The 18,718-nt window shown below is 33.8% G+C and overlaps 2 protein-coding genes across 2 annotated transcripts in view; both read right to left on the reverse strand.

The window, feature by feature from the left end:
* LOC134855606 (snRNA-activating protein complex subunit 3-like) overlaps nucleotides 1-11,308 on the reverse strand; it is a 495,355-nt gene extending 484,047 nt beyond the window's left edge. Inside the window, exon 1 of the mRNA XM_063872146.1 lies at nucleotides 11,305-11,308. The gene's annotated coding sequence lies outside the window, so the exon portion shown is untranslated. The remainder of the gene's footprint in view (nucleotides 1-11,304) is intronic.
* LOC134855604 (uncharacterized) overlaps nucleotides 1-18,718 on the reverse strand; it is a 90,012-nt gene that overhangs the window by 6,450 nt on the left and 64,844 nt on the right. The window contains exons 17-21 of the mRNA XM_063872141.1: nucleotides 10,442-10,621; nucleotides 7,907-8,024; nucleotides 7,235-7,400; nucleotides 5,261-5,446; nucleotides 3,189-3,331 (exon numbers count right to left, since the gene is read on the reverse strand). Of these exons, the coding sequence (XP_063728211.1) occupies nucleotides 3,189-3,331; nucleotides 5,261-5,446; nucleotides 7,235-7,400; nucleotides 7,907-8,024; nucleotides 10,442-10,621 (793 nt within the window). The remainder of the gene's footprint in view (nucleotides 1-3,188; nucleotides 3,332-5,260; nucleotides 5,447-7,234; nucleotides 7,401-7,906; nucleotides 8,025-10,441; nucleotides 10,622-18,718) is intronic.

Consider the following 18,718-nt stretch of genomic DNA (forward strand, 5'->3'; position numbering starts at 1 on the left):
GTTGCATTTCAGTGGAAGGTCGTCGTCAAAGTCACTGCTGAAATGAGTTAGTGGACGAGAGTTAAGAATTGGCTCAACCTCGGCTACGATATTACTTAAAAGATATCTTGATAGCCGACCAGAACCGAGATTTAGATATTGAAACGAGTCGATCCCTTACCCCGCCAGAGTGAGAGACAGAGGAAAAATCTAGACGCCCTTTTCTCATTGTGGCTTTGTAGCTTTTCAGTTAGCGTGGTTTGATTTAAGTTAATAGGTTCTGAGCGTAGTTGCTTACAGGTGCGGACCAAGTAATTAGCGTTGTAGAGATTAAAAGCTTAGGTGTGTCTCTTCCATCAATGGAGCTTCTAATTTCCGTTATTTTCTTGTTCGCAGTCGATTCCAGGTGCATGGTGCAAGAGGAGTGTGAAGAAGTTCCTACATTTGTATCTTTTGTTGCAATGTAGAATTACCCTGTAAACTCAATCCGTTTTTGAACGGCAATGGATCACCAGATAGATTGTCGATACTAATTGGCGGCAAGTCAGCCATGAGTGAATGTAAACCTCTGCCTTTGAACCTTCTGCAGTGATTTATCTGTCTAAATAATGATTTGACTGTCTGACTCTTTTTCGGAGCACACTGATGACAAACTTTTGTTGCGAGTAATTGCGAATGTACTCAGTGCCGTGATACATACAACGGCAATGAGCGCTCGGGATCAACTGGCGCACATTTGGTTTGTGTATTTAGGATTACTGGATGCTTCGTTGCAACAGTTCAAGGTGATTTTTGTCATCGCGAACTTTCGAAACAAAAAAATATTCTTGTAATTCTTGTAATAACTCTTTGTAAAATTCAAACCCAGAATTTAGATGGTATATCTTCAAATGCAGTTTTTTTCTCAGGATTTCGCCAATCAAGCTACGGGTTTTTTTTGTTCAGAGTATGGAGAAAATATTAGAATTTTTGCAGGCGTATAAATAAAGGCTTGGAATGTAATACAAAACCAGTACAACTAGTTTGATTTATCAACAGAGGAACCGAACGGAAAGTAAGTCTTGTCAACCGAAATCGATTTGTTCTTGTGCCCTCCTATAGCATCACGGAAGAAAGTCGAGACTATTTTTAACAAAGTATCAAATTTTTTCATATTTCAAACACTGAATGAAAATAAACGTTATCTAACTAGTTTTCTTGTTGTATCATCGCTGGTCTTGTTAAAGTACCAGCGTTGTTTGAAGATTAGACGAGCGCGCGATACCATCCGACCCATTTGGAAGAGGTTGCATGTCAGTGGAAGGTCGTCAAAGTCACTACTGAAATGAGTTAGTGGACGAGAGTTAAGAATTGCCTCAACCTCGACTACGATATTACTTAAAAGATATCTTGATAGCCGACCAGAACCGAGATTTAGATATTGAAACGAGTCGCTCCCTTACCCCGCCAGAGTGAGAAACAGAGGAAAAGTCTAGACGCACTTTTCTCATTGTGGCTTTGTAGCTTTTCAGTTGGCGTGGTTTGATTTAAGTTAATTGGTTCTGAGCGTAGTTGCTTACAGGTGCGGACCAAGTAATTAGCGCTGTAGAGATTAAAAGCTTAGGTGTGTCTCTTCTAGCAATGAAGCTTCTAATTTCCGTTATTTTCTTGTTCGCAGTCGATTCCAGGTGCATGATGCAAGAGGAGTGTGAAGAAGCAAATTTAGTTCCTCCAGTTGTATCTTTTGTTGCAATGTTAGAATTACCCTGTAAACTCAATCCGTTTTTGAACGGGAATGGATCACCAGATAGATTGTCGATACTTATTGGCGGCAAATCAGCCATGAGTGGATGTAAACCTCTGCCTTTGAACCTTCTGCAGTGATTTATTTGTCTGAATTATGATTTGTCTGTCTGAGTCTTTTTTTGGAGCACAACGAAGACTAACTTATGTTGCAAGTAATTGTGAATGTACTCAGTGCCGTGATACATACAACGGCAATGAGCGCTCTGGATCAAATTGCGCACATTTGGTTTCTGTATTTAGGATTACTGGATGCTTCGTTGCAACAGTTTAAAGTGATTTTTGTCATCGCGAACTTTCGAAACAAAATATGATTCTTGTAATTCTTGAAATAACTCTTTGTAAATTTCAAACCAAGAACTTAGATAGTAAATCTTCAAATGCAGTTTTTTTCTCAGGTTTTCACCAATCAAGCTACGGGATTGTTTGTTCAGAGTATGGAAAAAATATTAGAATTTTTTTGCAGACCTATAAATAAAGGCTTGGAATGTAATACAAAAACACTAGTATGATTTATTAACACAGGAAACAAACGGAAAGCAATTCTAGTCAACCGAAATCGATTTGTTCTTGTGTCCTTCTATAGCATCACGGAAGAAAGTCAGAACCAATTTTAACAAAGTATAAAAATTTTCATATTTCAAACACTCAATGAAAATAAACGTTATCTAACTAGTTTTCTTGATCCGATTTAAACAGTTCTGAAAAAATTTGGATAGCTACATCGAATCCTTGTTTTGTATTTGATTCGAATTTTTTAACAACAATTTTTTTATAGTTTTTTGAGCGTCAATATTTTGCTAGGTCAAGAAATGTTCACCAGTGCAAGTCTAAAAACAAAACGATTGGCAAAAATTGTTTTCTTTGTAAAGTTAGAAAACTAAAAATTTGTTTCATGTCAAAATTTAGAACAAATAACTCTTTTAAATAAAAAAAGGCTGTTGAAAGAAAATTTTTTCAAAAACTAAAAAAAATTTTGAAATGTTTTTTTTTTAGAATACTGGTTCTAACTAATTTTGGGTGTGCAAGAAAACTCTAACGTAGCATGTATTGGTTATAATTGAAAAACAAGAATGCACGTGGGGAGCATTAGAAGAATTATCCAATTTTGCAACATGATAAAGTGGCTTGTTTTCAGCAAGTCACCCGCCCAATCCATCATTCTATTTTTTAATTTTTTTTTCAACTTTGTTTTTCATGCTATTACGGCAAAATGCGAAATATTACGACTTAACGTATACAAAAAAATAGTGTTCTCAATAAATTCATTGCCGAATAACGCAGACATTTCGCAGATTCATTGCATAATACCATAATAACCAAATTGAATTAGATTTTTAAGTTTTAAATCGAAAACTAAGTGTGTGTGTGTGTGGGGGGGGGGGGGGGGGGGGGGGGAGGGGGGTTGAAAAGACCTCCTACAGTACCTGTCTCTTTGTGCAGCTGCAGCAGTTGATATTGTCCTGGCGGTGGATGACCCCGTAGTGGGAACAGTGGATGACCTTTCCTCCGCTTCTGTGACTTCATAACCATTCAAAAACTTCATCGCCAGTCGCAGTTTCTTCACAGCCTGTTAACAAAAACACAAAAAATTAGAATTTTTTTTCACCGCTTGATAAAAGAACAGTAGCGGATTTAATGTGGGGACGCCCCCCCCCCCCCCCCCCCTCAGGGATTCGACCCCCTGCCGACCCAAAGGGTCCTTCTTTGTACTATTTTGGGATATCCATTTTTGGCTGACTGACCAATTAAAAAAATTTCTAGAAGCGCCTTTGGCGCCAGTTTTAACTAATTTTGAGGGGGAGCGCGCGCCAAAAAAACGCGATTTTTTGGTCGAAACTTTCCAAAAAGTGCCTAAAAACGCTTAAGTAAAGCAGAAAATTTGGTCATTTTAAGGTCTTTATAGTGGTTTGGGATAGCTCAGAAGATCAATTTGCTCGACCTAAGAAAAGGTCGACAAAATTTTCTTGAAAATCCGCCACCCCTCGAGAAATTTCTAGATCCGCGCCTGTAAAAGAAAACAGAGAGAAGTTAGGGAAAAAGGTTCTTCATTGCCTGCTAAAACAAAACAAAAAAAATTATGAGAAACAAATTTTTTCACCGCCTGTTTTAAAAAAAAATCAGAGAAAAATTATTTTAAAAAAACCAGTTTTGTCGGCTTTTTTCAAAGATTCTCCGTTCCAAATTTTTCGAAGTCTACTAAAAAACCTGGAAAGCGTAAATTATCATACAAAATCTCATTGGCAATTCACGCGGCTTTTTTTGGCGGGGGATGGTGATTATTGTTTAAATCATGTGGAAAGCAAAAAAATATATGAATACCTCATTTTTAACCTCAAGTCATGGCAAAATGCGCGTTTTGAAAAGGGCTTCTCTGATTCAAATATCATAAACTTTAGGAAAACAAAATTGTAGGAAATATGGTATAAATGAGCATGTTTTGAGAATTGTTTAAGGAAATTGTAGAATATGTTGATGTTCGTTTCTAGGTTATGGACAAAAAATACTACCCGAGAAAACGAAAAACATATTTTTTTCAAAGAAAAGAATTGGAAGGCGGGTATGAAGAAGTGTACGTTTAATAATTTATTACCACTAGTACGATCCACTGAATCTAAGAAGCTTGACATATTTTTTTGTTTTCCGCTTAAAAAGACACCTGAAAACGGGCCGTGTTCTCCCATAGATTCAGATTTATTTTTGAAAAAATATATATAATAAATCTGTAACTACATATCTTTTGGAAACAGTTTATTTTAAATATTATTTTAATAGTAGGAAAAAGAAGAAATTGGTTAAAAGAATATTTTGACGTATTACTTTTGCAGTTTTATGGGTCGGCTCTCGGCAGAGTAACATCTGATTGTTTGATTTATATTATATAAACGGGCTGCTGGTTTTGAAACTTGAGACAAATGGCACAAAAAAATAGGATTGCATTACAATTTTTAAAATGAGCAAGAGAAAAGTGAATTTTTCATTAATGCCAACTTATAAAAAAAAAATTGTTTTCAAGTTATGCGCGCTACAAAAAGTTAAAAAACATTATGTTAACATTCGAAGATCACCAAATGGCGGAGACACTTAAGGCAATTCAGCCTGTTTTCAGTGCTGCGAAAATAGTTTTCAACAAATTTATTGGACAACGTTTTAAATTTACTAAAGAACTCTGCTCTTGAAACAGTGAATTGATGTTAAAACTGCAATCGAATTTTCAAAAATACATTTGAACTGAAAAAAGCGAGGCAAATTCATTTTGCGCTTTTTCGGAGAATTTCTCTTGCCTTATTTCAAGAGCCCAAATGAAAAAACTATAAGAATAACTATATATAAATGTAACTTTTCAGACGAAAAATAACACAAAAAACGCCGACAAAAAAGTAAACGCAAAACTTTAAAGAAATATTTCGATTTAGTTTGAAGTTGAAAGTCAGAAATATTACATAAAACTTGTACGTTTTCCGATAAATTTAATCAAAACTATAAAAAATTTACTTACCCATTCGTAAAACGCAGCAGCACTTGAAGTCAGACTTTTCACATCCATTTCATCCACTTGTGCCAGAATCTTAGCCGCCAGAGACACTTGCTTTTCTTCTATTTCATGCACTCGAAGAGACTGCACTTTGAAGAGGGTCCCATCTCTACCCGGTCTACCCATCTCCTTCTGGATGAACTCCCACTTCTGCAACAGATCAGAAGATGGTTGCAAAAAACTGTCAGGGTTAGTTATGGATCATGATTGGTTAGTAGGTAATATTTTATGGAGATAGTTTTATCAAGAACATAATTGGTTATAAATGTTATTTTAAACTGGTTCCATAGCTCTAAATATCATTTATGAAATGCCTATCTTTCATCAAAAACTCTCTTTATCACATCTGCTAATAACCAAAGATGAAAAATAATCACTTTCTTTCATTTTTTCAAACATTACGAGGCCAAAGTGTGCACTGGATAGGCGCACAATTTGATGTCTGTATGTTCCTGGATTCCAGAGACATGTCTTTGAACTGTTTTAAAATGTAAGTGGATTACACTAACAAAACTTCCGGGTTCTGCTCACAAACACTTGTAACGAAATCTTTGTCCGCATATTAGGTTTATCGCGGTTTCTGCAACGAGCGAAACTTGCTATTTGATCCAGATTCCGCCAATGTAACCGCATTCAGCAAATATACGAATATATACGGATTCCAAAGATTCCGCTTACATTTTGCGGATTCCACGACTGCGAAATTTTACTATACGCATATATCTTGATTTTGTTTGCCGAGTGCGCAAATTCGTATGTTTATAGAGAAATTTTGAGCGATAGAGTGATTTAGCTATTTGCTTGTGGAATCCAAAACGGCAAAAAACCTAAAAGAAAACCGCGACAAATCTGTTTTCGGCCTGTTGCGGAATCCGCATACAATTCAAAAATTTTACAGTTTGGGGTATGCGGGTTTCAGGCTGGTGAACTTGCCATGGGAACTATATCTTAGACCACCTTAAGGATTGTCACTTTCTTGCTACTTTACGACTTCCATTTTTGGCTGAGTCTTTAAAGGGTTTTCTAAAAGACATTTCCATAAGTGCATGCTGTCGAAAGTCTTTGAAAATTATTGGAATTGTTTCGAAAATTTTCCAGTCAGCAGAGAGATCCAAAAATTTAAACATACGTTCCGTGAAGCAATCAAGTTCAACTGCAAAAATTGAGAGTAAATCATTTTTTTCGTAAATCATAAACAAAATAAATTCGCAGCAAATATTTGATTATCATTCAAGCTAACTATTTGTTTAATTTTTAGTTTGCCTAAAAACCACTTAGAGAGAATTTGTTGATCTGAAAAACCAACTTAAAGCTCTTGAGACAAAAAAAAAAGAGTTGCTTCGATATGAAAATCTACATTTGTTTATTTCTCGGTTGTACAATTTGGAGCTAATTCTTCAAGACTTTCCACGGAACTTTAACAAGAGGATGTCGTTCGTTTCATAACCCTTGAATTATTTGACACCAATTTTGCTGTGACTATACAAACCAGGCGGAGATTTAATTCTATCGCGACATTTCGATAAACCTAATTCTTAAAAACAGTTTCGCAAGATGTAAAAACCTCCCTCTTTGCAAAAAAGAATGTCTATCAAAGTTCATCAAAAAACGAGATAGCTTTTATCGAATTTTTTGCATTCTCATACTTGTAATACTGATCAAAAATTGTTGCCAAAACTGTTTCAAAATCAAAACTTTCAACGGAGCGGCTTGGAGGGCACACAAAAATAATCTAAAAAAAACGCTTCCTCTAAAGTTAAAAAAAATTGATGCTATTGATAAACAATTAAGCGATAATGAACACCTAAATGACTGACCTTGATAGCTGTCTCTCTTAATTGTTTCTCAAGTTAAGTGTCTGGATCAGACCCGTCTCCTTACCTTCACCGGAGTTTTTCATAGAAATCTATCTTAATAACTTCGACATAAATGACTGACCTTGATACTGTCTTTCGGATATCCCAATAGAGCGAATACCCCCATCATCACTTGATGTAACATCGGCAGAGGTTTGTTGAATCTCCTAATCTCAGTTACACAAGTCTGATTCAAATCCCTCCCCTTGTCTCGGATGTGACGACGTTTTTCCATCTGTCTTAGAAGCCTGAAAAAGAATTTAAAATTTCTATTAATTTCTAATTACCGGTCATAAAAAATCAGATTTTAAACATGATTTTTATTGCTTTGAAACCAAAAAAAAACATTGAATTTTTTTTAAATTTTTTTTTGTTTTTATTTAATAGATAACAAAAACCGTTTCTTTAATTGCTTCTAAAATCTCAAGAAAAAATTTTAGTTCAATAATTTTTCAATTAAGTTGAAATGTAAACTATTTCATTCCTTTTCTGTCTAAATTTTTAGTTTGAAACCACATGGAATCACATTGAATAGATTTAAACTGATTCAGAAAAATTGCTAAAACTATCCATTTTTTAATCAAATTGAGTCCATTTTTTTGGAATTTCTACTGCCTCAAATTACAGCTAGCAAAAACTATTGAAATAAAGGCTGCTAAAATTTTAAAATAGTTTCTTTTTTTCTTTTTTTGATGGTTTTCAGTTTTTCTAAACCTTCAAAATAACATGAAACCATTAAAAAAGTAGCTCTTACTTGCACGCTCTTGGGTACTCCAATGCCAGCCACTCCTGGTACTCTGGCTTACTGTCGATCACTTTCAGAGCCCCCCTCAGTGACTCATAGTCCATGTCAGACATCGCAATCACCAACTCTACGACAAAAAAAACTGAATAGAAAAAAGAAACAAATATATGCGAAAATAGTCTGTTGCTGTGCAAGTAGCACGAAATGTTCCGAAAATATTCATGAAAAAAATTATGAAAAAAAATTGAAAAAAAAATTATTCAAGTTAGTGGCAATTTAGTGGGTGTTGTGACTCGGCATTTATACGAGCGTGTAGAAAATTAGCGATTTAGGCATGATCGACAACAATTACCGTCAAAAAGTAAACATTATTTAACTATAAAAATGAAAAAAATCAAATTTTTTTGCCCAATAATTTAAAGTCTTTTTTAGAACATAGCCAAAAGACAGTTGGAAAAACGAAATGAACGTAAATAAACAGAAAAAAAATGTTTCTCAGCTCTCAACTTTCAAATTTCAAAGAAAAAAGATGCATATAAAGCTCTTTTAACTTCAAGAACAATATATGACAAAGTTAACACAATTTAAAAAACTAAATCAAAAACTTAAATTTTCGATTCGCTGTAAAATCTCAAAACTCAATTCCATTTTCGTTATTATAGATTATTATAGTTTTCCGTGACCTTAAAATTTTTTGCTGTTCAATAGTAGAGTTTGCATTCAATAAAAGAAAAGAGTTGAACTTAAAAAGAAATCGAAAATCAAGCAACGAAAAACTAAAAAATTGAGCCTGAATAAATTCAAGATTTTTCCAGAAAAAAAAACGAACTAAAAAACAATGCGAACTATATTACACTGCGACTACTTTTGCGACTACGTTCATAAACTCTCAAAACCCTTCTTTACCAATGAAATATACAAAAAAGTTTTTTATAGCAAAATCATGTTTTTCATAGCCTAAAAGTCATTCAAAAACAATAAATATCCATACATAGTGCGTTACTTGATCGGGTTACTCTCTCGAAATTAGGCTAAATCTCAAATTTTTAGGACAAGTTTTTCTCGACGCTGGGACAACTTTTTGAAAACTTTTTAATGTAGTTCGAATCACGACTGAAAGGGTTTAAATATGATATATCACCCGACTGATTCCGATGATTGTGTCGTACCTAATTTTGAGTCGGAAACAAACAGTTTTTTTTTAAATTTAAGCACACCCGAGTACAATATTCCTCCCAATTTTCAATAGTGGAATAAAAAGAAGAGCTCGCTTTTGTGGAAACTCTGTTTGAAGAAGAAAAAAACGAGGAATGATTTAGTTCGACGGTCCTACTCGGTCGGAGAATTGTTTATTTACCGAAATGACCGAAATAGTCTACGATGTCCAACAATCGAACAGGGTCGAATCAAGTTCGGATTACTACCCTCGCCAAGGTTTCATAGACAAAATCGATTATAACAGATTTTTGTTGACTAAAATGCTGTGTATATAGTCGATCATCATAGCAAATTTAGACATAGTAATGGATTTTTAATCCATTTTAATCAATTAATTTAAAAAAAAAAACATATATCTTTTTTCATCCATTATTTTGTTTACAATGTACTGGATTATTTTTTGTACATAAAACCCATGAGATTTCTGCAAATTTCGAACGAACACGTTCATCCAGGGGCGGCCAACATGGTTTTCAACTAAATTTTCGATTTTTTTTTAAAAGTCCCCCCCACGTCCCCCTCCCCTCGTTCACCATCTCCTCCTCTTTCCCCGCTTTTCAACCCAAAATACCCCTCTCTACGCGTTCAACACACCCCCACTAAACAACTTACTTCCCCACTGCGACAGGTAACTATGTAGTACAGGTAAAGGTTTACCCCCCCCCCCCCCACACACACACACACGTCATCCCATACTACATAATCGCCTATCCAGGTGCGGATGTTTAGTGGGGGTGTAGTGAACATGTGGGGAGGGGGTGGTTTGCGTTCTAACGCGGGTATGGCGAATAAAACCCAATTGAAACAATAACAAAAATACGTGACTTTTTATAAATTTTTATAAACGTGATTGAAATTAGGAAAAAATTGAAATTTAGCAAGAGAACTAAACTACAAATTTAAATGTCCCAAATTGGCCAAAATGGGAATCTTTAAAACCCCATAACTTTACGAAAAATGATCACAGGTGAAATATTTTTTCAAATTTAAGCTCAGGACAACAATACCTTTTGAATGATCTAAAAAATTCCATCAAAAATGGCTAGTTAATAAGTCAAAATTTGCATTTGTCTGAAGAAAAAAACCCACCCGAGCACAAATATTCCGCTACTTTCATATCGAAAGTCGGAACAATTAGCAATACAATATATAACTTTTCTCTGATTTTGAAGAATGGGATGAGTTTTACGGTTGATTCTTAATTGGGTAATTGTTTGGTAGGCTAACAATTGATTGGTTAATTGACTGGTAAGCATCTAACAAACTTTTTACAACCCCTTTAAAAGACCCCCCCCCCCCAAAAAAAAAAATTGTTGCAAAACTGACTTTCTCTAATTTTGAAGAACGGGATGAGCTTCTTGGCATGTTCGTACATTCCATCTGTGTCTCTAATATGCATACTCTCCAGTATTTCCACCTCCTTTTCCAGGGCAGACACCTGACCCAGATGGGTCCACGCTTTGTCAATCGCCTCCTGCACTCGTTTCGCCACTTGGCCCAATTCGTCTAAATGAGACATTTAAAAATATATCAACTAAGCTGAAGTGATCAAACTGAAGTGATCATTGGTATGAAAGTGAAAGCAGCCTATCAACAACTTTCTCAAGTTTTTGTGATCATCAAACTGAAGTGATCATTGGTATGAAAGTGAAAGCAGCCTATCAACAACTTTCTCAAGTTTTTGTGATCATCAAACTGAAGTGATCATTGGTATGAAAGTGAAAGCAGCCTATCAACAACTTTCTCAAGTTTTTGTGATCATCAAACTGAAGTGATCATTGGTATGAAAGTGAAAGCAGCTTGTCAATAATTTTCTCAAGTTTTGTGCTGTTAAAAAGTGTCTGTTACACTGAAGGATAACATTTAAATTGATATTTAAAACATAATTCTAAAAATTTAAGCTACATGTTTATATGGTACTAAAATATTACATTAGACTTCTAGTCTATAAATTATTTGAAAAATACAAAATAGCACACGAAATTTGATTCTTTTAGCACATTAACCCTCTTGGCCTAATTGAACCACATGAAAACTAATTAAGTAACCAATTTACGAGAAAAACAGAATGGTTTAACTAAATATGGAGTACTACTTTAATTAATGAGTCAAAAATTGACTTGTTTTCGGTTAATTTTGATTATTGGCAATCTTTTTGCAGACAATTTTAGTCGAATATTTCTGGTTTAATTTAATAAGTATTTTTTTATACTGGAGAAAATCGATCTCAAACGCAAGGAATCAAAGTATTTGCGGCACAAAAAGTCAATTATTAATTCAAAGATCAATTACTGTACCCAGGGGCGGCTTTAGGGAGAGGGGTCGCCCTCTCTCTCCTCCGTCTCAAGAAGTTGACCCCCTTACCACCCAGAAGGTCGCCCCTATGGCACTAGTTGGTACTACGAGATCAATTTTTGGCCAACCATCCCTCAATTTTTTCTCAAGTCGCCTGCCTTACCTGCCCGTACCCAGTAAATTTTTTAAAACAGATCTGAAATTATCTATTTCAGATCTGAATTTTCTTTTTCTTGGCTATTTCAGATCTGAAATTTCTTTTTGGCTATTTCAGATCTGAAAATTTCTTTTTCTTGGCTATTTCAGATCTGAAATTTTCTTTTTTCTTGGCTATTTCAGATCTGAAAGTTTCTTTTTTTTGGCTATTTCAGATCTGAAATTTTTTTTTCTTGGCTATTTCCGATCTGAAATTTTATTTTTGGCTATTTCAGATCTGAAAATTTCTTTTTCTTGGCTATTTCAGATCTGAAAATTTCTTTTTCTTGGCTATTTCAGATCTGAAAATTTCTTTTTCTTGGCTATTTCAGATCTGAAAATTTCTTTTTCTTGGCTATTTCAGATCTGAAAATTTCTTTTTCTTGGCTATTTCAGATCTGAAAATTTCTTTTTCTTGTCTATTTCAGATCTGAAAATTTGTTTTTGTTGGCTATTTCAGATCTGAAAATTTTTTTTTTGGCTATTTCAGATCTAAAAATTTCTTTTTCTTGGCTATTTCAGATCTGAAAATTTCTTTTTCTTGGCTATTTAAGATCTGAAAATTTCTTTTTCTTGGCTATTTCTGGTCTCAAAAAGCTTGAAAAAAGCAAGAATTGCAGATCTGTTTTAGAAAATTTACTGGGTACGGGTGGGGCACCAATACACAATAAAGATTAATAATAAGACTGGATCTACTTAACAACCCCCCCCCCTATTGTATCTACTAAAGAATCTGCACCCCTGTAAGTATAAACAGTAAATTCGCACTAGAGCTTTGTATGTAAGTTCGAATTTTGCTGCATTATGATTGGTCGAAAGTTCGCTGCAAGTAATCTACTTAACACTCTCCCCCCTTTCTTTAAAGGGGGGGGGGGGTTGTTAAGTAGATCCATAAGACTATCTATTGGAACCTGATCTAAACTATATTTTATGATTGGATAAATTAAATGTTTTACCAATGTAAAGTATTTAATATTAACCAATCATGACCCATCTAACTAACAACCCACTTATTTGTAAGTGCTGAAGTTACTTGTAATTTCAGCACCAGAGAGATTTGAATTTAACTTAGAAATTAGTTGGACTCTCCCGAGCACTTCAGCAGCCGCAATAAACCAGTATACCCTAGATCTATTGAGCCTAGCAGAGACTAGTTAAACAACCTGAGACTAGATAGTATAAGAGTAAGACTAGGATCGGTATTAGACTAAGAAGTTGCACGAATCTATCCGGCCGAAAATAAGATAGCGTGACGAGCAGACGGTGTACCCTACCCGAAATTACTCTATGAGTTATACCCATCGGTCTTAACTCATCTGGTGCGACCATAAGTCTCGAACAAGACCTTAATAGCTTAGAATTAACCAAAATAGATTAGAAATTAGACAAAAACATTTACAAAATGTTATACGACAATAATTTAATCGAAATGTCTCTACGACTCAATAGATCAGAGCCAATATTCCGAACCATAACAGAACTACCCGGAATTGGAAGAAGACCTCGAACCAGAGACGACATAAGACAAAGTAGAAACTTGCCATATAGCTATATGATAGTTAGGCAAAAACCAGAACAAACTTTTATATTTAGAATATTACTGGCAATGAATATAGATTTTCATTTGCAAACATAAAACCTTGAAGTTAATCTTCAAAATCATTTCAGGCGCTAAACAAAATTATTAATATACAATAACGATTGATAAAAAGATCTAAGATCGTTTTCCTAAAACTCTGCAGTAATATACAAAACATGTTTGAAAAATATTTATTGAAAAATAAAAATAAAAATTAGTAGCATGACATTAAATGGTTAGTAATCATAAATCATCCTGTTGTTCCAGCTCCATCACCTAAAACATAACAGCAATCATAAACCCACTAATATCATCAAAACACTAAATCTTTCCTTTACACACATTTAAAATTTTATTAAAACTTAAATTCACTTAATTTTAAAACCAGATCATCAAGGCTTATCCTTGGATCTTAAACCATTTTCTACTTAATTAAATTTCAAATTTGATCATCAAGGCTTATCCTTGGATCAAACAGAACAACTTTGTTCTCCCCCACCCACTTAATTAGTGTCTAACGACCTCAAACGTCGATTCACTACCCAACCCTTTCTAAAGACCTAAGACTAATAGAAATTTTTAAACAAAACTAATCATTCAAATTAGGATAAACAGTGAAGAACTTCGGTTATTCATCCTTCACTTGACCCCCCCTCTTACCAGACCCAGGATAAATCTTAGACTTAGTAAGTTTAAAATAGTATCTAACGAACTACTCGCGTTCTAATTATACCTGAACCTTGTGGATCGATTTACTATTCTCCAACCCTTGAACACAATCACTACCCCTAAGTAAGATTAAGTAAGTTAACACCTTAACTTATACTAGCCACGAGAAAGTAAAAAATCATTCTTCGGAATCGATATACTTTTCTCTCCAACCCTGAACAAATAGACCCAGGTTAAGCTAACCAAAAAATCGTAAGAACTAACAGTTTAGGAAAATAGAAATCATTTAACAACCTTTTGCATCCGTCATCCTAAACCTTATGTCATTTAAAAACCTAGGAAATAAACAAACAATCGTTTTACACAATTGCGAAATAGATAACAAAAAATACGACCTTGTAATCACACCTCATACACAAACAGTTGGATACATTCGAACAAAACGACAAACACTAAAAAGAAAAATAATAACGAAACAAAGACAAATAACACGAAAAAGATTTTCAAAAAATCGAAACGCATTTTCAGAATCAGAAACCAACAGTTTAGACGAACTTTACAAACTAAAAGAATCAATAGATAAAAATTGCCCACTTCACGATCAATTATATTTTTCTGACTCAGAAACAACTTCAAATTCATCAAAAAGAGGAAAAAGAAGAATAAAAAAGCAGTATAAACACAAACCAGTACATTTATACAATTGGAATCAACCAATTAGACACATTGATAATTACATATTAACAGTCATCGAACGAAAAAATGAGCTCAACGCACACTCCAGGTGAAGAAACTCCAGATGATGATGAAATCTTTCCTTTTATAGTAGACGCAGATACTGATAGAGGACAACACATATTTTGTCAAAATTTACTCGTAAATTTATTTGAACCCGGAATCAGTCCATGTAAAACAGAGTTCCCCGATGTAAAAATCAAAAGACAAATCATAGATCACTACTTAAAAGATATATGCAACATAACACAACAGTATGGAATCTACTCCATAGAATTCACCTCACCAAACCATAATAATAGAAAATATACAATTCAAACAGACGATCTTGATTTAGAATTTTCAAAAGTTTTTTCAGAATATATAAAAAGCATCCAATATCAAAACTCACAAAGAGCAAACTCCATATTCACCAATGAAGTTTTCGCAATAATATATAGTTATATTTCAATATTAGAAAACGAAATCCCACTAACAAATGTCTCACCGACAGAAACATCCAAACATTTGAAAGTACGACATGAAATCACACTACTCTCTAGTTATTTAAACATCATTAAAGAAAATTTCACGAAAGACGACGTTTCACAACATACAAAACACGATCTACAAAAAATTTTAGCATGGTTCATCATAGATTATTTCACACACAATATTGATTTAATTGCACAAGCAAGAAAAAATTTTAGACCCCAAAACTCGAACGATGATACCGCTATCACAGAACAATCAGATTATGTTTGGGACCCCGAATGGTCTCATCCCGCATTTATAAACTTCCCACAATCAATCTCAAGTCAAGCAATAAGTACGATATCTTACATAAGAGATTATGTAAAAGTAATACCATTAACCATTGATGCAACACCATTAAACTATAATACATTTTTGCCCGATACACAAAATAATAGTTTAAACTCTACAGTTATACACAATGAAAACCTCAATGGAACTAGGAATCTTACTCAACAAGATATCCAGACACCATCACACTTCATAAATGAAGAAATTGTACACACAACAACTACACAACAAAGTATTTCACCAATACGCCCAAATTTAACAACACCAAGAAATACAAATCCTTCACAAACACAGGTAACCTTACAATCAACCGTTAAACCTTCGGTTGCCCCTAAATATTCACATATGGATTACCAAACATACAGACCCATGACAATACCATCAAAAACACGCAAAACATTCACTAGAAACAACTTTGCAGATCATAATTATAATTATACACATCCATCAAAAACATATAATCAACCACAAAGAAATTTTAACCAATATACAAGATCTCGAAATTGGGATAACCCAATGACCCAACCTAATTCAATAAATTTCCAAACAAATCCTCCACAGGATCACAGTGAAAATTACCCATTTTTTCAACAAAATAAAAATAAAAAACAGACATCTTATCAAATGGATTATTTATCCTCAGATGATGATTTCTTACAACCAGATATATTTGCACCAAATACTCAAGAATATCGTAGACAAGGAATACAGAGAACACGTACAAATCATAGAAATTTTTCTCCACAACCAATAGATGCACAACATCAACAACCAATTCAACAACAAAATCTAATTAATACACAATCTTTTCAACCAATTCAACAACAAAATCCAATGACTGCACACTCGTATCAAGCATCACAAATGCAAAATGAAATACCACTCCCATATTATCTCCAACAACATGAAATAACAAGAAACCAACTTTCGAATTTTTCTCAAATGCCAAATGCAGCAGAATCATTACAAATGACAATGAATCCATACCTTATGGGTGGATCATCAATAACATCAAACAAACCTTTAATGGTTTTCACAGGAACAGACCCTGAATACTCTGTAGAAGATTATTTAAATGCAGTAACAGCAAACCTGATTTTAAATATTGGACCTGAACCAATTAATACGCCACTACATCAAAATTGGATACATCGACGCACAGCGTTAATACAAACAACCTTAGATGGCGCAGCCCAAAAATGGTTTTCAGTACTACCTCAAGAAATAAAATCAAACTGGAAAAGGTTTACACAAGAATTTTCAAAAATGTTTGACTCCGAAAGAAACAAACAACAACAAAGAGTTTTATGTAATGAAATTCGCAGATTACCAAACGAAACCATCAAGCAAATAGCAGTACGAATCGAAACACTAGTTCGAAAAGCATATTCATTAAATACACATGACTATAAAAACACAAAGATGACAGAAATCTTAATGATGACCTTAACACCACAATTAAGGAAAATAGCAATAAAAAAGAGAGCATCCCATCCTTCTTCAATTCGAGAACCCGATTTAGATTTTCGAAAACTAGTAGACAAATTAGAACAAGCAGAAATCACGATGAAACTAGAAGAAACGGAAAATCTGAAACTACAATACGTTAACAAAATTGAAACGACTCCCACTAATATTAATAATATACAGGAATCAGAGACAGATCTCGTTGAAAAAATCACTGAAATACTCAATATTTACGAAAAGAACCCAAACTTTAAAGGCAAACCATCTTTCAAAAAATGGTGTAATTATTGCCGACGATACGGACACAGTATTTCTGAATGTAGACAAAAACAGCAAGACAATCAAAATAAACCTCAAAAATATAAAGAACCAAATAAATCATTCTATCAATACATGAAAAAAGATCAAAATCTACCGAACAAAACAGTCCACAGCAACAACAGTTCAGGAAAACCACTCCCGAACAATACAAATTATACAAGAAATCAATCACCATATAACTCAAGTTATAGAGGAAGATCACCAGAACGAAGAAACACGTATAATTCATCACAAAATCACTACAATAGACCAAATAGTCGAAATAACTACTCCAGATCAAATTCAAATACACAACGATTTGTTTCTAGATCTAATTCCCAACCAAGAAATAACTACTATCCAAACAACCAATCACGAAATTCATCATACAATAGGAATAGAAACTACTCCTATAATCGAAATAGAAGTTATTCAAACAACCGAAACCAGAATTACCCGAACAATCGATCAAGGAATAACTCATATAATAGATCGAACTATAACAGACCAAACAATAATTACCAAAACAGATCGCGAAATAATTCACAAAATCGACACCCAAGTTATAATAATCGTTATAGAAATTATTCCCAATCACCACACCGGAATAATAATAACTATAATAATTCTAATAATCGCCACAGAAGTAGTACACCTAAACATCAAAGACAAATCAATCAAGTACAATCTAACCCAGAAACAACATCAGACCCTCCAGGTATTGATGACACAGTAACTGATACGTTACAACTCAATCAAATAAACTGTACATCATCAGATTCAGAAAGTGATACTGAAAACACTCTTTCTATCAATATGATAAAAGTCGAAAATGACTATGAATCTGTCATATATGAACAACCCTTTCCATCACACATATATGAAAATCAATCAGAATTTCTTCAAAATTATTACACTACACCCATAAATTCCACACCAACGACACAAGAAACAAATGAGATTAACACTACAAATCAAACCAATAAAAATACCAAAACAAAATGCTTGAATACAAACCACATTTATCAAAATATACAAAAAGAACAACCCAAAGAAAAAATTTGGACAATACCATTTCTCTTAGAAAGCCCAAGAAATAAAGAATTTCAACCACCAGACCTTGAAATAGATTTTTTAATTGATTCAGGAGCAGAATCAAACATAATAAACATCCCCACATGGAATGAAATAAAAACCTTACACCCAAAGCTAACACCTCTTGAAACCTCCAGCAAACTAGCAACAGCACAAGGATCAACATTGATAAACTACGGAAAAATCCAATTATTTCTCCTCCCCACCAGAACAATGGAACAAAGCAAAATTTTAAATAAGCCATTTAAACAAATATTCCATATCACTGACATTAAATATAATATCATTGGAATACCATTTATTTCGAAGTATATACCAACAATTAACATACTAAATAGTAAAATATTAATCAAAGATAAATATACAAAAACAAAAGAAACATCCTTAACATTTTTTCAAAGATTAAATAAACAACCACCATTCTTTTCAAAATTCTACCCGATATTTAACCAACAAAGAAAACA

This window comes from Symsagittifera roscoffensis, chromosome 10 (genome assembly GCF_963678635.1).
Source record: "Symsagittifera roscoffensis chromosome 10, txSymRosc1.1, whole genome shotgun sequence".
NCBI lineage: Eukaryota > Metazoa > Xenacoelomorpha > Acoela > Convolutidae > Symsagittifera > Symsagittifera roscoffensis.